General features: G+C 34.6%; 2 protein-coding genes and 1 long non-coding RNA gene across 3 annotated transcripts; 1 reads left to right on the forward strand and 2 right to left on the reverse strand.

Annotated features, from left to right (window-relative positions):
• The first annotated feature begins 2246 nt into the window (after nucleotides 1-2246).
• Nucleotides 2247-3359, forward strand: LOC146899154 (uncharacterized). Its single transcript, XR_015021286.1, has 2 exons — nucleotides 2247-2703; nucleotides 2876-3359. It is a non-coding gene; the product is annotated as an uncharacterized LOC146899154 (long non-coding RNA).
• A 1208-nt stretch (nucleotides 3360-4567) lies between these two features.
• LOC146899155 (protein FAR1-RELATED SEQUENCE 5-like) lies at nucleotides 4568-6949 on the reverse strand. Its single transcript, XM_085736700.1, has 4 exons — nucleotides 6919-6949; nucleotides 6474-6875; nucleotides 4825-6428; nucleotides 4568-4684 (listed from the first exon to the last, which is right to left on the reverse strand). The coding sequence occupies exons 1-4, from the start codon at nucleotides 6947-6949 to the stop codon at nucleotides 4568-4570; spliced, it is 2154 nt and encodes a 717-aa protein (XP_085592826.1).
• A 4301-nt stretch (nucleotides 6950-11250) lies between these two features.
• LOC146899156 (putative leucine-rich repeat receptor-like serine/threonine-protein kinase At3g14840) lies at nucleotides 11251-23431 on the reverse strand. Its single transcript, XM_085732461.1, has 24 exons — nucleotides 23196-23431; nucleotides 22932-23106; nucleotides 18976-19047; nucleotides 18801-18869; nucleotides 18583-18654; nucleotides 18432-18503; nucleotides 18245-18316; nucleotides 17897-17968; nucleotides 17724-17795; nucleotides 17555-17626; nucleotides 17354-17425; nucleotides 17030-17101; nucleotides 16166-16228; nucleotides 15765-15830; nucleotides 15624-15659; nucleotides 15490-15530; nucleotides 14944-15326; nucleotides 14653-14848; nucleotides 14423-14566; nucleotides 14017-14135; nucleotides 13700-13910; nucleotides 13362-13611; nucleotides 13001-13151; nucleotides 11251-11817 (listed from the first exon to the last, which is right to left on the reverse strand). The coding sequence occupies exons 1-24, from the start codon at nucleotides 23290-23292 to the stop codon at nucleotides 11452-11454; spliced, it is 3015 nt and encodes a 1004-aa protein (XP_085588587.1). The 5' UTR covers nucleotides 23293-23431; the 3' UTR covers nucleotides 11251-11451.
• Between the last annotated feature and the right edge of the window lie 254 nt (nucleotides 23432-23685).

The raw sequence follows: 23685 nt of genomic DNA on the forward strand, positions 1-23685 counted from the left end.
GCAAGAGGTAAAAAATGTTTTAACCTTTACTTGACACATGCAAAAGTAATTAAAGATGTGCATGTGGTTGAATCAGCTGAGAAAGTTGAGTTGTGGCATAAGAGGTTGTGTCACATGGGTGAGAAAGACATGGTTAAGCTATGCAAAAGTAATGTGTTGTCTGACATGAGTAATCCACACTTGAAGAAATGTGATCACTGTTTTGTTGAGAAGAAAATCAAAGTTTCTTTTGAGGTTCACTCACCTAGAAGACCAGAAATTCTTGATTTGGTGCATTGTCATTTATGTGGTCCTATGAAGACAAGAACAATTGGGGGAAGCGCATACTTTCTGAGTTTTGTTGATGACCATTCAAGAAAGACTTGGGTTTACACATTGAAGAGTAAAAATGATGTTTTGAGCATGTTTAAGAAATTTAAGGTTTCAATTGAGCGTGAAACTGGGAAGAAGTTGAAGTGCATATGCATAGATAATGGAGGTGACTTTCTGAGAAAAATTGGAGTTTATTGTAGAGAGAACTTGATTAGATATCAGAGGTCTTTACGTTTTAATGGCGTTGCTGAACGGACGAATAAAATATTGGTGGAAAGAGTTAATTGTTTGTTGTTAGATGGAGGGCTTCCAGAACCGTTTTGGGGTGAAGCATTGAGCACAATTGTGCATGTCTTGAATCTTTCACCATGTGTATCCTTGCAACATGAAGTACCAGAGATGATTTGGTCAGGTAAGAATGTTTCTTATGACCATTTACGTGTTTTTGGATGCAAAGCTTTTGTGAAGAGTCAACAGTGTGTGTTTCTAGGCTATGGCCTAGATGGAGTTGGTTACAGGTTGTATGATCCTGTTTTGAAGAAACTTATCAGATGTTGTGAGGCTGAGTTCATTGAAGACCAGCGGTTGAAAGACATTGATACAGTTATTGTTGTTGATCCAACTCATGATGAAGACCGTGAAATTTGTCACGGGGGAGAGGTGCAGTCTGAGGTTGAGCCTGTTGCACAGATAAAAACCACCCAAGTTAGAAAACCTTTGGAGAGGTACACTGCTGAAGGAGTTGCTATTGCAATTGATGATAGAGCACTTGTTTCTGATTCTCAAGTAATGAAGAATGTTAATGTTTGCGACATAGTTGTTGAAAAGACAACTGATTGTCCACTTGAGTCGTGAGGGGGAGAATTGTTGGGTGGGTCCCTCCTCAAGTGGGACCACACATTTATTTAACAAAATAGAAAAATATATGTGTGTGTGCTATGTGTGATGGGCTAGGCCCACACGTGATGTGTGTGTGGTGTTATAAAGGGAATTGTTTTTTCCCTAGTTTCAGAACAGTGTGGGTGTGCAGCATGAAAACAAAAGTGAGCCGCGCACAGTGAAGAAAACAGAGAGTGTTACGGTTACGGCAAAGAGGAAGAAATTGTGGGTTCCGGTGACAAAAGTGTGTTCGGCAAACGATATCTGTTTCGGCTGAAATTTGAGTATGTTATTTTTGTTACCTAGTTTGATACTTATATAATTTTTCTAAGAAGTTTTGTCTTCTCTTTGTGTCTGTTTGGGATACCTATTTAGGGTTTGCTCTCTGGTTGTTAGAATCACCATAGTTGGTGATTATTTGATGATTGTCAGTTCCTAGAGGTTTAGGAAGACATTGATTGTAACCATTATTGTGATAGTGGAAGTTTTTGGCTGGACTAGGTCCCGTGGTTTTTATTCTCTCACATTGAGAGGAGTTTTCCACGTAAAAATTCTGGTGTTCTCATTTACAGTTTTTTACTCCTTTTTATTGTTGCTACTATTGTTGTTGGTTGTGATGGTAAATTGGATTGTTCAAGTTCCACAAAAAGAGATAATTTAAGCTTCCGCATATTCCGCTTTGCGCACTCTGATCCCAACACCAAGAGCAGCCGGAATTAAATGAAACAAGAGCAACAGTGAAGAAAACATGTTCATAGTTGTGGCGACGAAAAGGGTGTACTGCTGCTAAGAAAGTACAAAGTACAGACAACAAAATCATCATGAAAAAAAAAACAATGCAGGAGGAATACAGAAATGATAACTAAACACAAATGACAAGACACAAATACAACACCATGGCAATTTTGACATTTCACCCATAAAGCAGTGGCAATTTTGTAAAAATGTTACACTCTTCCTTCTCCCTTCTCTGTATCTTCTCTTTCTCTTCTCAGCCACCGTGTTATCACTCTCTCTTCTCTTCTCTCTCTCACCACCACCTCCACCTTCCTCATCGTTTACCACCTGCATCGTGCCTGCCATCTTCATCATCGCACCTTGAATCGCCCACAGTCATCGATCTCATGCTCCAGATCCATTCAAAACTGAACTCAGATCGGTTCAGAACTCCGACGAGAGAGAACTGAGCCCAGATCCATCCTCACCACCACCATAACACCGTCCTTAACACTACCATCATCGTCAACATTGTCTACAATACCATTTTCCCTTCATCTTCTCTACAAACCTGCAAAATTAGAAAACGGAATATAGGCGGTGGTCGGTGGCAAGAGAACGGTTAGAGAAAGAGAGCACGCATGACTAGGTCGGCGAGTTCCCTGTTCTTTGCGCCGCCACCATAATCCGAGTTGTCACTACAACGTCCCATTTCAATCGAACCTCTCTCTTATCTCCATTTCTCAAATCATGCTCCTCAAATTTTTCACCATTGACTGAAGCAAATTGATATAGGTAAATCTCAAATCTCCAACTCATTTTCATCAATGTGTTTTTTAGTTTTTCTTTTGATGGTATGGGTATTAAAAAGAAAAAGGTAAAACATTTAATTTCCCTTTGAAACTATATTTCTTTTGTCAGTGAACATTGTATTGATTTGTTTCATGACTGTGTTTGCCTTTTGCAGTGAAAAAAATGTCTACAAACTTATGCAGCAGGTTCTTGTACTGCTGGGACTGATATGCATATGCGCCTGCTGGGAGTTTTTTTGCCATCTAGTTTTGCTACTGCGGTCATGCAGCAAGTTTTTATTGTCCTGTTGTGACTGATATACGCATGCTGGTTTAGGTTGTCAGGGTGTTTTTGCGGCTAGATTTTTTATTGGGATGTCTTCGAACTTGAGGCGGTGGTATGCTTCGTTATAAATGTATATCTCAGCCTCAATGTCCGATACCTTGTTCGGGTTTTTGGTGGTTTTTTGTTTCTCTTTGGTGGAGTTGTTACGCATATAGGCGGCACCATTGTTATATCTTATCTTTTCCATTGCTGCGAGTTCTTTTGTGCACCTTGCATAGACTCGTCGAAATGGAAATGTATTGGTGAACATCATAGTATTTGTATCAAAATGGAAATGTATTGTATTATGATAATGGCAATGATTGCTTTCGAAATTTATTGTGACTACTGGTTCAATTTCAGTCTGCGAACAAGATCTTGGGTTAACTACAACCTCAGACAAGTTGGATTGTTAAAAAACATCATTGGTACAAACAAAACCAGAACACACAATAGAAAATTACACTTCATTTAACAAATTTATGCAAAACACATCTCATACTAGATTAGTTAAACATAACTGTCAAGATCTTAACCATTCTAATTCAAATTATGATTATGTAGTTCTCCTTGTAAACAAGGGCTCAGATTAAAAACAAATAAACTAAATTTGAATATACCATAATCATAAGCCAATCTAAAACATAAGATTAACATGTATAATGTATGGCTCAGATAATCATTACAGCTCTATCAATCACGATTTTTCAGAAAAGAGAACAAGCTAAATAATTCATACAAATTATTTCACAATGGAAATGAGTGAAACCAACAAGACCAGGATATGTAAGCTTTGTTTTGGGATGAACCAAGAAAACTAACAGCTGCTCCCTAAAGCCCAAAAACGCATACAGTTGCCTCACAATCAGCACTAAAGTGACAGATAAAACACTTCCAAACAGGTCTGTCGCACTCTCAAACTGGTCCAGGACACCAACCAACCGTCTCGACCAATGCACCAACCAAATAACAGGACTGCCACAATAAAATAGAAACAATAGTTCGCTGCTGGTACTGTTAACAAGGCGACTGCGGAAATTTGCAAATTAACCAAATCTTTGAAGAGAATACATGATATTTAACAAAAGATAACCGCGTCTTTTTTCTATGCTTAAATTTTAAGTTCTGACTATTTTTTTACCTTATAATGATACAAGACACATAAGAAGCACACACCAGTGATATTTCATTGACATAAACTTGCAAAATAACATTGCTACCTTATATTGTTCACTAATTTTGTCCATTACTACCATACCATTTTCATGGTTGATTAATTACATCACAAAATAAAAGTTAAATTACATAAGTTAACTAGCATTGTACCTAATGTTAACTTTACAAACATGTTTTAAACATGTTTTCCCAAAAAAAAAAACCGAAATTCATGATCATGAATTAACCTTTGTCCCCATGATTTGGCCACCAAAAAACACAATATCATTGTTATAAAAGTCTTGTTATATACACACAAAAGGGCCACTTCATCTTCTTAGCAATGAGTGCTTTAGCTTTTGTCCAAAAAATATTAGAGCTGTTCATACTAGTTAACTACCATTGTACTTGCATCTAGCAAATCTCCACCACTTACAACATCAACATATGGTTCAATGTAGATGTTGTTGTCAAACTGATTTGTCACTCTTTCAGAATTGGTGTCCTACAAATTTGGACAAACAGAAAATTAAGATGCAATATCCATATATACATGGTAATTACAAAACTTATAAATAAAATAAAACATATATTAGTTCCTCTGCCATCACTCTGTTTGGATCGTTTACTTGGCTTCTTAACAACTTTTTCGATTGCAGACATTTTCCTTTTTGATGGAGGGCGGCCTTTACGTTTAACCCGCAATGGACTGTGAATTTCAATACCATTGTTTGGATTTGAGTCACCATTGAAACTTTCAATACCATTGTTTGGATTTGAGTCACCATTGAAACTTCCTATAACATTTTCAGTTGTAGCATTCCTGGTGGGTAAATCAGAAGTAAACCGATGTAAAATTTCATAGAGGTCCTTAGATGTGTCTTCAAACTCTGCCGCTACTTCAGCAACCTCGTAGAAATGCTTGCGTAATTTGTCAAACCTCTCCATTTGTGGCTTCAATTGTGTCACACAATAACTGGTCTTAATATATGTATGCTTCCTTTTAATATTTTTCTTCCATCTAGTAAAAACATACTTCTCTGGTACGTTTTTAACCCTCTCTTGAGCACACACACATAACACATGCCGACACAAAATACCTCTAAATTCAAACAATGAGCATTCACAACTAAGATCATGGTTTTCTCGATTAAACACAACTTTAAATACATGTTCTTTCGTTCTATCCCCAACTAACACATCCTCCAACACATGATATGTGGCAAAGCAGCCCTCCGCAATGTTCAATGAAGAAGCACAATTCATTTTAGATCTAAATTCAACTTGAACCTCCTTAAATTTAGCATGAGTATACTCACCTTGGAATTGCTTTTCAATTGACGAGTTTGACCCGCAAGAAATTGTGGTATTCATCGAATTAAAATCAGCTTCAAATTCTTTTTCTGCTCGACTACGGAGAGCATTATCATATTGTTTCGTAAATTGATTTAGACTTGTCGTTGAATTGATATAACCATCAAAAAAAGCGTGTATGCTCTCACTTCGTTGAGTTGTTGACATACATGTCCAAAAATAATTTCTTAACAAGGTTGGTACCCATCTATGACGTTCATTATACAACCCAGTCAACCAATGATTTTGTTGAAGCTCAAATTTTTCGATGAAGGAACACCATTTCTCTTCAAAATCATCTACTGTGAACGTATCATAAACAACTTCTTTCATTGCAAACTTAATCCTTTTATAATCACCATATCCGCTGAGTTTTTCGGCAATTTTTTTCATTATATGCCATAACCTGTGGCGAGTTGTAGGGAAAACTGCCTCGATTGCATTTTGCATTGCCTTACATTGGTCAGTCACAATACCAACAGGGGGCTTTCCCAGCATACAACGAAACCATGAATTAAAAAGCCATACAAACGACTCTGTGTCTTCTCCTGATAGCAACCCACATCCAAGTAATGTTGATTGACCATGGTGATTCACACCAACAAAAACAGCAAAAGGCATATCATATTTGTTGGTCAAATATGTTGTGTCGAAAGTTACAACATCTCCAAAATACTCATAAGCAGCCCTACTTCTTGCATCAGCCCAAAAGACATTCCTTACATGAAAATCGTCATCCAAATCTATTTCATAAAAGAAATTTGGATTTTGTTCCCTCATTTGACAAAAATAGTTTATCAAGGCCTTGCCATCACCTTCTTTTCCAATTGCACGTTGTTCCTTGTTAACATAATTCCTCACATCTCTTTCATTAAATGGTACATTTTCATGCCCACCTGCATCTTTAACAAGAGATTGAAAAGTCTTGTTGATCCTCACACCTGCATCATCATTGATTTGAATTGTCCTCTTTACATGCAAGTCCATATTCTTGTTAGCCTTGAACAACCTTGCCTTTGTAGGGCTGGTATGATGAGAATGATTAGGCTCAAATTTTTTAATGTACCACAATCCATCTGCTTTCAACTTGATACAAATCTTAGCAGGACAACTTTTTCCCATTGTCGGACGTGTCTTCAATGTACATACACTTTTCGTCACTTTAGCCCGATCTCTTGTGCATGCAAGAATTAAGTAGCATACCTCCCCATCATTTCCTTTTCTCGATGTTCTAATCTTCCAATCAAAACCCTTTCTCAAAGCGTATTCTCTATAAAATGATTTAACATCATCTATGCTAGAAAAACACATATCTGTTTTAGGCTCCCACAATGCATCTTCATCTTCAACATTAAAGTTGTTCTATGCCTTCATCACGAATACTACCACAATCCACAAAAGCATTTGGATCATCCATGAATGTTCAATTGTGGGGGCAATTGACACCCCAAATCTGCACAAAATAACTCAAAATGTAAGCGTGGACTTCGTCGAGATAAGCACACATAATGTACCTCACATACTTTGTCATTAGAAAGAAACATCACAACACAGCAGAAAAACATAACAGAGAAATATAAGAGAAAAATTGTAATACAAAGGAGGGTATCAAATTATGGGGTATCAGATTTAAGTATTAGCAATGTCTAAGTCTGTAATCATGAAATTAAGTTCAGAAAATTAATATTGAGCATATTCATTATATAAAACCTGAATCAATTTTATTATTTAGTCAATTCAAAAATTTAGGGTTTGTGATTTGAAATTGGGGGAAAACGAAAATGATGAAGGGACCATCTCACCCCATGATAAAAATGGAAGAAGGAAGTAATGAAATGAGATAATAAGTGGGAATAAAACAAAAATTATTTGGGTTTAGAATTTTTTTTTCCTATCTATTTATGAATCAAACGTACGTTTTCCTCAACCAAGGTAAAACAATAACTACAAGCTACTAAAATTCTAAAAACAAGAGTAGAGAAAGGTAAGAACCTGAGCATGAAAACAAGGAGGAACAGTGGAGGAATACGGCGTTACGGCGGGAGCTGGAGTGACCGAAAATAGCATGAGAGGGTGGCACTGCACAAAGATGAAGGAGTGATGAGCAACTACTAGTGAATGAAAGATGATCAGTTCTTTCTCATAGGAAATGAGTGAATCAGAAAGAGGGAACAAAAAAGAAACAAGAGGGAAAAGAAACGAGGGAAAGATGCCCATAAATAAGAAAGAAGGAAAGGAGGAGAAAATAAATAAAAATACATATGTATTAGGTAACAGTGAATGGTGTCGTATATTTGTCTCTAATTTTGTGTATGATTATCATTTCTGGGAGGAATATATCAAAATGCAGCAGAGAAGAGAAGAAAACAATACCACAAGGAGATGCAGAAGAACGAACAGAACAATAAAATTAGAAACTCTAATTCTAATTCTAATATTGTTATTTTTAACTTAAAAAGTTTATTTTTTTTTATCAAATATTAGAATTAGAGTTTTTTTGAAAAATTTATATAATTATAAGAGAAATGATATTTGAACATCCATTTAGTGACAACTTTTGCAACAACTTTATCTCTCATACTCACATTATCTTTTACTTTATCTCTCTATTGCTATGGTTTTCGTGCCAATACCACTTTTTTCTTTATAAAATATGGTTGTCAAATAAGTTGTCACCATATTGGTTGTTCAAATAACACTCCTCATAAATAACAATCAATATATAATTGAAAAATTCTTTAACCAAGCAATTTGACTCAAGTGATTCATGAGTTTGAATAGAAAAATTGTTTAACCATAGACGAATTGTTCAGGAGAACTTCCTCGATGAAACAATTTTTATTTAGATTTTACTTATCTTTCAACCAAACTCTGTATTATAGGGCCCCTTACCCCTGAAGGGTTAAAAACAAAATAAAATTGAAAAGTTCTATGCATAAAATAAACTTTGTATTATATTGTTTCTATGCATAGAATAATTTTTTCTTGAAAAGTTCTATGCATAAAATAAACTTTGTATTATATTGTTTCTATGCATAGAATAATTTTTTCTTAAAAAGAAATAAACATAAAATGTAATCTCTTTTCTATGAAACGTCAACTTTATTTGAAGTTATGACATTTGAATGAAATATTTAAGAGATTAAAAGATATTCGTTGTCAATGTAAAATTATTTTACAATAACTTGCCTAGATATCTGCGTTAAATTACTTTTTCATTTTTTTTGTTTTGTGTATAGTATGCTCTGAGAAATTTAAAAGTTGTGATTAGATGTCAGTGTAAAATAACATTACACTCAAAGTGCATATCCCTTGATTTTATATTTAAAATATAAATCTTGAATTGTTTTTAAAAAATTTATTGAGTAAATTATTTTGCTACATAAAACAAATTATTACATAGTTTTAAAAACCGGCTCGGACCGGCCGGTTCAACCGGTCCGACCATGAACCGGACACATGACCGGTTCGAGCCAGTTATTGGATCGCCCATGCAATTGACTCGGTGCCATGTCATCAAACCGGTTGTCGAATCGGTACGGAAAACCGGGTCAAAGGTCAAACTCGCGTTTTTTTTTTTTTGGTTAGAAACTGAAAATGTTAAAAATCTTAAATATGGCTCACACAGGAATCGAAATCGAACCTGTTACCTATGGCAGCACAAGGATGCTATTCAACCGCTGGCCATTGATAGCTTTTTGTTTTTTAAATGCAAATTTAATTTAATAATAATTAAACATTGAAGGCACTTCTAATTTAATGTTGAATTTTTGTTTTCAGTAAAGAAATATAGACTTACTCCAATATATTTAATTTTTTGGTTACAACTCAAATATAATATTGATGAACTAAATGTTTTATTTTTAATATTAGGAATTTTTTTATAAGAATCAAATTATAGAATTAAAATATGTAAATCACTTTATATCATATTTTGTCAAAAAAAAATCACTCATACCATATTTTTTATAATATACTAAAAAATTTATTTATTTATTATATTTATAGTTATGGATACCAATTGTTTAATCCGGTTTAACATCTATGTAAACTTGTTATAGAGACCGAGTCATACAACCGAGTCATCCGGTTTAATCCGATTCAGTCATGCGGTTCAACCAGTGACCCAGTGGTTCGACCATTGACTCAGCGACCCAGTGGCCTTGCCGAGTCGATGACCGGTCCGAGTTTTAAAACTATGAATTATTATATTAAATATTGGAAAATAATTTTCTTTTTTTTTTAAATAATCTTGGAAAATAATTTTGAAAAAATTAATTATTCAAGAAAAACCATACATTTTTATAGACAGAAGAAAAAATATGTGTTGTGTTGGTGTCATTTTGTTAAAATAATATATTCTGGCAAGATTTAGTACCAGATGTTCTAAGCATGTAGTACAACATCTTTACATAGAGTGGTGTACCGTATTTCGCATTCTTTGGAGTAATGTTTCTCGCGTATGCTCCAAAAGTTTTTGTCATATTACTTGTGCTCCAAGAAGCATGTGGTTCTAGAAGTATTCCTCTGTCGTTTTAAGTTGTCGTATGCTTGAAGTTACTTTCAAAATAGATTTGGGACAAATATATTTTGTGCTTCTAGAAGATTGTTGCTGAAAATATAATTATGCCCATTGAAGAAAAAGACCACGCAAAACAATGGCTATATAAGGAGATTTTGACCTAGCTTTTACTCACGAAACCAAGCATTTAAGAATTGAGTCATTAGGGTTTCGTGTTTTTAGTCCTTTTGTTTTATTTTGTATACTACTCTATGCGCCGTCATTGATCATCAAAGCATAGAGATGGTTTCTTTTAGTTGCGTTGTGTTTTGTATACCACTCTAGTGCATCTTACAAGTGTTGGTTTGTGTATTGGAGTTGTTCTCCCATTTATTGTAACCGTGATTGAGTCAATCACGGGTATAGTGGTTGAGATAAAGTGAGAGGGGTTTCTCATATTTAGGGGGAGTCCTAGATAGAAATACACGGGTAATATTAGGTGAAGAGGCGGTGAATAAGGTTCGTCCACATAAATATAGGAACTAATACCATGGAGAGTGGATTCCCTTTCTTAGGTGGATGCCCCCGCAGATGTAGGTGACGTTGCACCAAACTAGGCTACCAAATCTCTTGTGTTCTTCTTTACCGCACTTTACTTTATTTTTGTTTGTTTGTTATTCAGCTATAATTATCGTACACATTGTCGGAAACTATGTAGAACATTTGTCCTATGAGAACAAGAATTTTAATATTAAATAAAAAGAAAGAGATACAGAGACTTGGGGGCATTAGACCTGACTCGGGTACAACCCAAACGAGGAATACAACTTGAAAAATGAGACCAAGTGGATCAACCCTAATTTATCCTAACAAATAGTCACCCTTCACGGGCACAACCTAGCGATCTCGTTTATAGGCGTGAAACCAAGTTGCAAAAAAAGATGAAGATTGAACATCTACAAAGAACAGTTAGGGTTTAATCTAGCGTATGGATCAATCGGCAATGGGGTATTAAAATCTACAAACCGATAACTACCTGAAGAAATCAGCAAGCATTAGAGCCATTTCAAACATTAACAGTCCGAACAACGACAAAGATTGAAACGATAAAAGTCCGTACCAAAGCGGAGGCAGACACGACGCCTTGAAATCAACAGATGTCAACAGACCCGGAACATCAAAGAATCGAAGAGGCCAGACCACCAACCACCAAAGGATTCAATCAGACGGTATATACAATAAATAAATAATACTTAACTTCGTTATTTACAAAATTGGCACACTAAAGTGTAAATTGTGGTCACAAGTTCAAATTTCAATACCCATGTGCAATTTAACACCCTTTCCCTCGAAAAGAATATTACATAATTAAAAGAAACATGTCATAACTCACAGTTAATGCAAGTTCTATAGTTTTCCTAATTTCTTGGTTCCAAGTATGAAGAATCTGTATCATATAAAAAGGTATTTGATTCATCTGTTGCGATGCTTTGGCTTCCAGCCTCACTTGTGCTATTTTCTCCTCTATATTTGTAGTATTGTTGCATCACCTTATATTTCTTATCATCCAATACCTCAGTTGATTCTGCCACGACTTCTTGAACATTTGTTTTTCCTTCAAGCATGCTTACAACTGAAGACATGGAGGGCCTAAGCGATGGAGAAAAACTGGTGCATAAAAGAGCAACGTTGATCATCATGGTTACCTCCTCTTTCTTGAAGTCTTCGCCCAACCTCCGATCAACAAGCTCCATTAGATTATCTTTTTCCTTCAAGAGGCGCGCCTGTTAATGTATAATTCTAAGTTACAAATAAAGGTCTGATAACCCAATCATTCACAATAACATAATATTAAATATACAAGGTGTATTATTAAGCACGAGACAAATAATTAAAAAAAAGTATAATGTATCAATGAATCACCGATATAAGTTTTTACAATTTTATCTCTAAAATTAATGTTAATGTTAAAATGACCTGGTGGTAGCCCTTCGCCTTTTTGGCGGCTTCACTCACCAATCAGCATTTGGTGGAGCACCTTAATCCAGCCTATAGGTAGCCCTTTCCGTGGTCCAAATCTCAACGAGAGCACCGATTGTTAGGACTTAAACCCATGAGGAGAGCCCAAACCAAAAGACAAGTCCATTAGGTGGGGGAGCCTCGTAACTTAAGTACCACATCAAGCACTTATGTACTCGATGTGGGACTCTTAACAATTGATCGACGAAAATGATTAGTTTTACATGACAGTTTTATTTCAAGTAGCATTTAAGATAAAAAAAAGAGTAAAAGGTTTTCGGAGGCCTAAATTCACTGCCCCTACAATTCTTTGGACTAATGATGATGATTTAGTTCACTATATGTTCACTAGCTTGGATATTTTTCAAACAAAGACTTCATCACATTTACCTTGCCAAACACCATAGCTTAACAAAAGCTAGAAATTGAATGATGTCTCTTAAATTTTAGACATTATTGCAGTTTTCATAACTGGCATGTTGAACGTTTAAAAACCCTCTCCATTCAATGGTGTCGAAAGATGAAAATAAAGCGTGTTGAAGTTATTTGATTCTAGGTAAGGAAGGAGGGAAGAAGAAAAATAGTAACTTAAAATTGTAATACTATTACTAATACAACGGGGAAACTTATACTGGTAATTGCTATGCTCCTTTTTTTGGGATAGTTATGTTATAGTTGGAAGAATCTTGTCACTAACAATGATTAATCTCTATTTGGGATATACATTAAATAAGAAAATATATCACGAAAAATAAAGAAATATGCCAAACAATATTAAGAGAATATAATGAAATACTATGAGATATTTTTTCATGTATTCTAATATAATGAAACTCTTACTATATTTTCCACTTTCTAGACAATGTACACAGTACACAAACCATGCCAGATATTCTCAAGGACAACAAGATTAGCGTGAATCGAAGAGAGCATAAGAACATAAGTTACCCAATCAAGAAGAGAGAAGCATTCCTCCTGAGGATGGCTAACGGTGTTGTTGTTTCCGCTTACAATTTCCAATATAACAATTCCAAAACTATAAACATCTGCTTTGTCTGTCAAATAACCATGCATAGCATACTCAGGAGCCATGTATCCACTGTGGCATGAAAACAAATCAAATATAGCGTTATATATCATATTTAATTGTTTCTTCTACTTTTAAAAAAAATTGTTTTTATATCAATTAAAAGTAACTGATGTTATATTTGACAAGTATTTCAATATTTAACCTCGACTCCTTTGCTTCTTGAAAGCATGAAAACTCAATAAAGGTCATAACAAGATAGTATCAAGTATGGGAACTCACTAAGTGCCGGCTATTCTGGTGTTCATGTGGGTTTTGTCGTCTTCATTTAGCTTAGCCAGACCGAAATCCGATATCTTGGGGTTGAGATCTTTATCTAGCAACACATTAGTGGCCTTGATGTCCCTATGAATGATCTTTATTTTTGACTCTCCATGAAGGTAAGCTAAACCTTTAGCAATACCAATGCAAATCCTCTTCCTTGTTTTCCAATCCAATCTCAATTGACGATTGTCTAGGTCTTCTTTTTTGACTGTTAGAAATTAGACGGCAGTACCATTAATTTATGAATATATGTTAAATGTTCAAGATTGTAAATTATTACACATACAAGTAATTACCAAATAGAGCATGAGCAAGGCTATTGTTTTCCATGTATTCATATATCAACAACAACTGATCATCTTCCATACAGAAGCCATAGAGCTTAACAAGATTGGGGTGTTGTAAAGTAGAAATCATGCCAATCTCATTAATAAATTCACGAGATCCTTGTGTTGATTTAGAAGATAGCTGCTTAATCGCTACTATGGGGCCATCAAATAGAACACCCTGCATTTAAAGAAACAATATACAAATCATGTTTAGCCCAATTACAGCTTATTATTTAGGTCATAACACATGGTGCTAAAACAATAATATCAAATTGTGAATATACCTTGTAAACTGGACCAAATCCTCCTTCTCCAATCTTGAAGGATTCATCAAAGTTGTTTGTTGCTGCTTTAAGTTGCCGTAAGGTGAACAAGCCAGTTTGTGAAGCAAGACCCTTTCGCTCTGGCAATAAAAGCAAACAGTATCAGAGATATCTTATATTAGGAAAACTAGAACTTTTAGAAACAAATGATATCACCAAGTTTATTGTCTAAGTCCCATTACTTTCTAGAAGGGTAGTTAGTAGTGCTTATGCAGAAAGAAAGGGAAAATAATTCGATACAGATCAATAAGTAATAAAATCAATTCATATCCCTCACATGCTAAATCCCATTACTGTCGCGAGATGTCCTGAATTTTATTCAAAAGAATGGTATTCGTGGTTATTGAAGTAATTTCTCAGTGATTACCTCTTGAACCGAAACATTTGAGTCTTAAACAGCCTTTCCACCACATTATGCCGATTATAAAGATGATAACAATTGCTGCAGCCACAATGGCAGCAACACCCCCTGCAGGTATGTTTCTACTATTTTCTGATGGGGGCGTAAAATCTACAAGATTATTATGTGCATTAGATTTTTAGTGCACAATATAGGGGATCGAATAGAACAGGAAATCTCAGACAAATACAACTAACCAGAATTTACTGATATAGCTGATATAAGAGGACCATATACTGATCCAAATGGGATAGTGGTTGTTCCTTTCCCAGCCCAATATAAGCGAATCTCCAATGCATTACTAGTCACACTAGCAGTAAAAGTTTTAATGACAGCCTTACCAACACCACCCGCCTCTTTTACAATATCAAAATCCTTTGCCACCAACTTTCTCTGCCATGTATAAATCATTCAAATGTAAAATATTGAATTGAATGAATTTAAGAAAAATTGGTTGGTATTATGTGGTAAAATGAAAAAACATGCACCTGGATGTAGATGTCAAATACACGCCTTCCAATGCTGCTATATGTTTTATCATCACTGAACATTATTTCTGCAAAATGGAGCTTCACAGTATAGTTTCCATTTCCAAGGCAGAAACCATAATAAGTTAGAGAATTCGGAGAAACACGTGCATCCATGTACAGTTTAGGATCATCGTTGTCCACTGCAAGCTTGGTTGTATTAGACCATGTGTAGTAGTCAGGGCGTCCACTATCAAAGAAGTGACCAGCAGTTATAAGTGCCCAGTTTTCTCCAATTTGACGATACCTTGCTGGTCCCATCTCATTTGAATCATCATCATAGGTTTTATTTCCATCAACTGTTATGCTCTTTCCACCACAATTTATATAGACAGAATACCAAGCTTGGAAAAGCAGAAATAGGAATCAATCAGTGTTATAAATTAGTAATCAAAAGACAAATTTTATTTTCTCTTGTAACTCAAACATGAGAAATATATATAAATACATTAAAAACTAACCAGTTCAAATAATGCTATATAGGAAATCCATGAAAGGTAAACTTACTTTTAGGACATTGATAGTTTTCCATACATGAAATATTTCCTCTGAGAAGATTAAAAATGGAAGGGGAGAACAAGTTAGCACTGTAAACTATAGAACTAAATAGGTAATTAGTTATCATGAGAAGAAAAACTTACAATCTGTTTCCCTTCAAAGAAGATGCAAACAAGTTCCTGTGGCATATGAAAATTGGCTGAGGCTCAAGTTGCTCAAAGTATAAACCAAGAAAACAAAGAAGTAAACTAAAAGTGAGAAACTACATATCCTAGGACTCTTACACAGTTCCTTGTTGACAAGTCTGCTGCTCAAAGTTTGTTATTGTGAAGTTGTTATATGACAGGTCTCTGCATAAATATTTTAGAATTTGATTCAGAATCTGAGGTGAAGTTGTTATATGACAGGTCTCTGCATAAATATGACAGGCTCAACCGATAAACTTAATGCAAAAAATATCATTAGCAAACATGGGGAATGTATTTTTCTATTTGGAATAGCAAAATACTTTTTTATTGTCTCACTTTTATGTTTTTATAGTACAAACATGATTGGCATTAACTTTTTCCAATGAAAGAGTACAATATGCTAACTTCCGGAAAAAGATGAGAGAATGAATGCACACACATGAAGCTAAAGCTACAGTTCTTTCATATTTAATCAAGTAGCATAAGAAACTTCTTACACAAAGTCTGGCTTAGCTATCCAGTCTGGCAGCGATCCAGACAACTGATTCCCAGATAAAAATCTAGCAAAATCAACATCAAAAAGTTAATACATAAAATTCAAATTATGGTTGAACAAGATTAGAAGATATACTAGTAACCACTATCTCAAATAATTTGGACAGTCCCCAAATGGTTCTTGTTGACCTTGGTTTTGGCGACACCAATTTCTGCATTAGTCTTTTCACCAAAATAAATGAATGAAAATATTTCCAATGCTTAACTGTATTTGTAGTTGGGCTTCCATATTTTGCATCTATATTTTTAAAATCAAATGCATAATGCTTTAATAGGGACAGATTTTGCATCTGGTTCAGTAAGAAGTAACGTGATTCACTGACAGATGCTTTAAGAACATATAAGAAAATCAAATGCAGGATGTACATCGAATTCCAAATGGTAAAATCAAGGTACATAATTGGCATAAAATCCAATCAAAGATTTGAACTCTGATATTAGGCAGAAAGATATGTTATTAGACAGATTTTGAAAAATCAATGCCAATGGCCATTTTATTTTGTGACTGGATATTGATTGGGAGAAACCGAGCTCTTGAATTCTTGGAAGGGACTATCGAATTGTTCAACAAAAGTCATTTATTTCCTTTATAATTCTATGCTTGGTACCAATTTCTATCATCCAAACAAATGTATTAGCAGTTGGCATATCAAAATGATATATGTCCAGGATAAGCAGCCCAATTTGTCCCTTTCTAAAAATCATACACATCAAATGAAATAGAATCAACACCCAGTTACAAAGAAAAAATAAATTATATCTACAATTTCAAGTAATCATAGCAGAACCTGTAGAAAAATTCTTACAGCAAATACATGTTTTGTAGACCATCGAAGCTCATGGGGATTTGTCCACTTAATTTGTTGTCGCCGAGGTCACTGAAAAGAATATTAAGAATATGTTCTTCAGAGGAAGAGTTAATAAAAATTTAACATAAAATATAGTTCCCTATTATGTGGTGAAGAAACGAAGCATGTCAATGATGTCACGGTCCTTCATCAAATCAACGAGTATAAAAAGCAAGGATACAGAATAAAAGTTCTTAAATGTGTTTGCAAAGCCTATAGGAAAATTTGAAAGTTATCATTTCATCAATCAAAGAAAATGAAAAGAAGTATAACTATACTTACATCACTTTCAGATTAGTTAACTTTCCAAGATATTCGGGCAATGCTCCACTGATATTGCAATTTCTCAATACTCTAGAAACAATAAGACCATATATAAATATATTGCAGAAATTTATTTTTGTTTCATGTAAATCACCCTAAAACAAAGCCTCATTAAATGAGTGATAAGAGTAATAAATATGACGAGAGTAGTTAACTTACAATTTTGACAGCTTTGACATGTTTTGAACTTGTGGAAAAGGTGAATCAGATCCATTCAAGTCAGTAATAGTCCTAGGTATCACATTTTAAGCATAGTTAATCACAATGAAAAAGAAAGCTTTAAAATATGTCTTTATGTAGTGTGTGCATACTCACGTGTCATACTTACAAGTCAGTGAGGTTCTTCAAAAGTGAAATTCCAGAAGGAATTGGCCCACTCAAACCACTCCCTCGGATTGTGCTGTGAAAACATTTAGGAAGGAAAATTTTCTTCAAATAAATGACAATACTAATGCAACCTGAAGCAAATAATTTTGTAGTGGAGGAGAAAAAGAATCATACAGCATCTCAAGATTTATCCAACTTTGTATAAAGTTGGGTATTGCTCCAGAGAATTGACTGTCACCAATTCGACTGCATTAAGAAACAATTAGAAGTAAATATCAACTTGGATAAATAACAATGGTAATAATTCACAAATACAAATACAAACACCAAACACGAAACCGACACACACATAAGCACCGGTAATAATTTAAGAAAGCAACAGTGGTGTAACGTAACCAGAAGTGTAAGTGTCTTATGAGAGTCAAATACCGATACATGTCCCATACTCGAACACACTTTAAACCTGAAGTGTCGATGCTACATATCAAAGCAATTCAGCATTAACGAAAGTAAGATACTTACAATTGCTTCAATGCAGTGAGCTTAGCAAATGTTGCAGGTAACACTCCGGTGAAGTTATTGGAAGAAAGAAGCCTACAAGAACACCAAAGAATAAATTAAAGGCAAATAACATGCATCAAATATCAATTAATGCTATTAAAGATCACTATATCAGTATCTCTTAACAAAAATCATATGAAAGGCTTACAGTCTTTCAATCTGGGAAAGACTCCCAAGTTCTGGGGGAAGATTCCCGGATAATTGATTGAACTCCAACACCCTGTTCATTTAAAATAAAGTTGCTCAACATATTACAACAAATAATTGAAATGGGACAAATTCTCAAACAAAATACTTACAAGCTTTTGAGAGTGGTGATGTTTGCAAACTCCTTTGGAATTGGACCGGATAGACGATTTCCGTAGAAGGAACTTAACCAAAAGAAACAATATTGTACAATGTCATGTTTCATGAGTTTTGTACAAGATAAATAACCATTAGAAAACATGAATAAATGAAAACTGGTTCATGAAATTTAAAATGAAACCCATAAGAGAGAAAGATATGTATGTATTACATGTTTACAAGTTTTAGTGTGGCCCATTCTTTTGGAATTGTACCGTTAAGATAGTTGAGGGTTAGGTCACTGTATCAACCAAAAATAAAAAGTAATCAATACAATAATATAATATAAGTTAATAAAAATGATGTAATTTAATAGTGAGACTGTAAGTTTATTGAGTGTAACATACATTTCTTGGAGAAAAGGCAACCTCACTAGGTCAGGTGGAAGAGTACCTGAAAGATTTTGTGCTTTTATAACACTGTAAGGCCATTAAACCATTAATTAGTGTTGTTAGAAGTGAAAACTTTAAAAAGAATATGCATATCAAGTGTAAAAAAGTTGTATACATGCATACATCCACATTTAACCACAGAGATAATTAAGGAGATAATTTAGAAATTTCAAATTGGCATAGCAATGTTGCCTAAAGATGACATGTGATTTAATGAATAAATCATCAATTTAATCCCTAAACAGTCACTCTCACCAGCATAGTTACTAAACTATAGAAATATACTAAGTAGTTCATAACCTACTATTAATCAATCCTTTAATATAGTCTCATTTACTTTAAAAATAAGAGAGAGAATTATATTCAAAGATAATGTTGATGGTCTAAAAATAGTTTAGGGACTACTTATATTAATAAATTTCTATTTCTATACCTTAGAGCATCTTCAATGAAGAGTCATTTACTTAACAATAACCTCATTGGAGGAAGAAAAAAAAAATAGGTACCTATTAGTTACAGACAACTATATAAGGACTATCTTTCTTCAACAACTAATGAGATCCACAATTAAAATAGAAAAGAAAGTATACAAATGTTGGTCACACCATCTGGAAGTAATGCGATTCTTACTTATTTCAATTTATATATATATATATATATATATATATTTTTTGGTCAGGTTTTTTATATATTTTCTAAATACACATTAAAGTATATATCAGTGGACCTATCTATGAACTCTTTAAAATCATTGTTAGTTTACTACTATTGTGGATGCTATTAGAGACTAAATTAGTGATAGAGTGGTAGTTTATAAACAAAATTGATGATTTCTTCGTGTTTTAATGCATGTCTAAAACTTTGTTATTAGTAAAAATTTGGTTTTTCAGCATTTTTGCCCCCTAACATCTTCAATTTTGCAAAAATAGTACTTCGCTTTGATTTTGACTGAGTCATTACATACATGTCATCTCACTTTAGTGAGTAAGACGCCACATGTGAAATTTTAAGGTTTAAAATTGCCGCACATGTATATACTAAATTAAAAAAAAAAAATGAAAGGAAAAGAAAATTGAAAGGGGCACGTGAGGAACCACCTTTCAATGTCACCGCCGTTGACAGCTGTAACTCGTCTGGCTCTGCCGGAGACAACCGATTTGAATTCACAATTGTTCCTTATGGTTTCTCCGGCGGCGATGTTCATCTCACCGGTGAACTCTGTGTTCCGGTAATTTACACTTCGTTGATGTGACTAATTTAGCTTAAATTAACCGTAGTTGACGATTTTTTGAAGCTGAATTTGAATTTTATCTTTGTAGTATGATGACACCGCGAAAGAATAATTTTCTCTATATTTGAGTTTTCTCTTTGTAGTATGATACGATGACCATTGTAGATTTTTGGAAATTATTTTTCTTTTGGGTTTGATGAAGTAAAGTTCCTGGGTTTGTCATTGTGACTTCATGTGCTCCTTTTTTTTTTTTTTTCTTTTCAACTTACTTAAATGAGATGTCATATCAGTATTGACTCGGTCAACATCCTATTCACTTAAATGAGAAGTCGTATGTGTTCACTCGGTCAAAATTAAATGAATCGATAACTTTTGCAAAAAGGTCAAATAAAGGAGTCATATTTATCATTTTTTAATGATAAAATATGTTTTTGATATTTATAAAATTTTCAAATTTAGTTTCTATAAAAAAATTTCATCAATTAAGTCTTTAAAAATTTTCCATCACAACTTTTGATCTTTGTATTTAAGTAAAATCATCTGTATACTTCGAAATTTTGGTCATGTTTAGTAGGTTGTAGAAGCAGTGGTGCTACATACCACGAATCAAAAGCAATGAAAACCACTAAAGGTGTACGTGGCTACATGAAAAGCACTCACATTGCAATTTTTTTCTCTATAATGTTATTTGATGGAAAACATGGGTGGGTGGTTACATGATTCTTGATTTTCGTTGACACATGGGTGGCTGCCTCGTTCTTCTTTCTATCTAACAACTTGTCAATTATCGCGAGCCCAGCCATGACTTTTGATTGGCAAACTGAACTTGATGTTCCGGTGTTTCCTTCCTCAACTGCGCAGGTCTCTCCTTCAGTGGTTGCTCCTCCAAAACCTCTCTCTTTTGCACAGTCTATTAAAGTATCTCAGGTACAATTCACTGAACCGCTTCCAACACCTTTAATTCGTGGAGACACTCTTTCAATTAAGATTACGCATGAGACATTTGTGCAAGGGTTAGAACCTTGTAAGGTTAACCTTCGTGGCAGACTAGTACTGAACAAGGGGGATAAGCCATACTCCTCCAAGGATATTGTTGCAAAGTTGCATAAACTGTTGAAGACAGCGGGACAGTGACATATGCTTTCGTTGGGGCCTGGGTATTATGAGTTCTCGTTTGCCACCTATGAAGACTTGCGAGCAGTATGAGCATTAGGCATGGTCAATTTGCAGCCGGGTGTGATGTGTCTATTTGAATGGACGAAAGATTTTAAAGCACATACTCAACGACAGACGCATACTCAAGTTTGGATACGGCTGTGGTAATTGCCACTGAATATTGGGTGGAGAGAACCTTGTATGAAATAGCAGGGGATATCGGGACTCCGTTGTTAATTGATAATGTTACTAACAACAGATTGTTTGGTCATTATGCCAAAGTTTTGGTGGACTTAGACCCTTCCGGGAACATTTTTACGAAGTTATGGTGGAACAGGAAGGTTATGCATTTCCAGTGGAAATTGAATACGAGGGGCTGCCTGACTTTTGCACTCACTGTAAAAGTATTGGACATAATATAACATCTTGCCGGTGGTTACATCCGAAAAAATAAGACAAACAAGATAAGGTTCTTCTAATTGATAAAGGGAAAAAAACTGAACTTTCGTAGAAGCAGTCCACGCAAGGATGGAAAGCAAAGGATAATCCCTCCGACATTGGCTCCTCTAAAGCTTTTGAGGCTTCGATACAAGCCTCTCCTTCTCCCCATGTCAGCAGGAGGTGCACGCAGACCATGGAGTTAAGGTTGCAAACAGACACACAGACACAGATAAGGTTAAGTTACATGTTACTCAGCATTAGCTTAGCAGCCAACAGACCATATTGATGCGCAAGTATTTTCTTTTATTTCTATTGATACAGCCCCCACAACATATTGAAAAGTCTCAGACTACGTTTCATATGTCTTTACACAACGTCTCTAATGAGCTAGTTAGGCAATTACATGACACGGCCTTAGTGCATAGTGCCCATGGTGTCCAGCTGGTTCTCACTTTGGCTACAGACTTTATGCCCAGATATTCAGAATATTACTATTAGTCCTAATGACCCGGTGGAACCAGTTCTATAGAAGGAAATGAATTTAGTGCAAAATTTATTAGCTCAAAGTGTCTCAGCTGAAGTTCCTTTCACTTCCTATCGATTTCTCGTTTCTTTTCTTTTTCTGCATTTCTTTTTTAGGGTTTTGGCTTAGTGTCCCCTCTTGTATATGTCTTTTTTTCTTTTTTAATAATATATATGGAGTAGGAGGTAGAGGATGAGAGTTTCGATTAGGTGCCAACCTAGTTGGGATGTTTGTGACGGTCCTTGATGTCCAACCTACTTCTTGCCTTATAGAAAAATATCCCTTGTAAAAATAAAAATAAAAACTAGTAGAAATTTAATTCTTCATCTATTTTAAGAAAAATCTCTACCCACTCTTCGCCCATAGACTTACCAAAACCATTCTTTGCATTGCATGTGGTCTAGTGTTGACAATTTGGTTAGTTTCAATATTAAACTACTATCAACTATCATCTATCTATCTCTCTCTAGCATTATTGTAAACTATCTATATCTAGTATTATTGTAGACAGCAAGAAACATTAAAAAAAAAAAGTAAATGAAAGAAAAAGAGTATGCGTACACGCTAACAACATGGCAGAGAGTGTTATTTTGAAAAGAGCAATTGCATGTAACAGCATTTTCAGAACCATGTAATTGAGTTGAAGATATCCAGTTATTCTTTCCACTACATGGATCTACACTGAAGTCCCAATCCTTCTTCCCAAGTCTTTTACCTATGTCTTTCAGAGCTTCCACTGAAATAAATAAATACACAAAAGGTTAGAACAACAACAACATGCAAAATGGGTAAAATTCATTGGTATGTGTGTGATATCTTATGTACCTTCATCTTCTTGTAAAGTGGCTCCTAGAGTAAATGAAACAAAACAAAGAGGAAAGAGCAAAAGGAGAGAAAATAGAGAGAAAAGGAAAAAACTCATAATTTTTGTGTTTTGTTGTTGATTTGATGATGAATGTGATATAAGAACCCTTTTGCTATTTTGGAAGAAGTGAAGAAAAAATGGATGAGTGTTTTGTTTTAGAAATGCAAATTGCAATCAAAATAGCTATATTCAACTCGTTCTGTTTCTTCACATGCCGCCAATATATATTATTGAATGTACGACTCACCTGATTGGTGCGACTTATCTCAATTAGCGCTAGAGGTCGTCAATGACCTCCAACAGTTAAGTCAATAATATATTTTAGTCTCTTTCAAAAAATAAATATATTTTTAGTCAATCACCTACTCTCTTTTTTATTACCATTTGGAGACAAAATCATTTGAAAATTAATACAATTTAATTGAATAATTTGAATTCTTTATAATTTTA

Source organism: Medicago sativa, chromosome 8, assembly GCF_051527215.1.
Source record: "Medicago sativa cultivar Bolivia chromosome 8, Bolivia_mono, whole genome shotgun sequence".
Taxonomy (NCBI): Eukaryota; Viridiplantae; Streptophyta; class Magnoliopsida; order Fabales; family Fabaceae; genus Medicago; species Medicago sativa.

Coding starts and splice junctions, on each gene's coding strand:
- LOC146899155 (XM_085736700.1), bottom strand. CDS start 6,949: ATGGATGATCCAAATGCTTTTGTGGATTGTG. Junction 6,876..6,918: donor AAATGCTTTTGTGGATTGTG/GTAGTATTCGTG, acceptor TTAATGTTGAAG/ATGAAGATGCATTGTGGGAG. Junction 4,685..4,824: donor AAATGTCTGCAATCGAAAAA/GTTGTTAAGAAG, acceptor CCAAATTTGTAG/GACACCAATTCTGAAAGAGT.
- LOC146899156 (XM_085732461.1), bottom strand. CDS start 23,292: ATGAGTTTTTTCCTTTTCTCTCTATTTTCTCTCCTTTTGCTCTTTCCT. Junction 15,531..15,623: donor TCTTTGAAGGGAAACAGATT/GTAAGTTTTTCT, acceptor TAATCTTCTCAG/AGGAAATATTTCATGTATGG. Junction 11,818..13,000: donor GCTTCTCTCTTCTTGATTGG/GTAACTTATGTT, acceptor ATACATTAACAG/GCGCGCCTCTTGAAGGAAAA.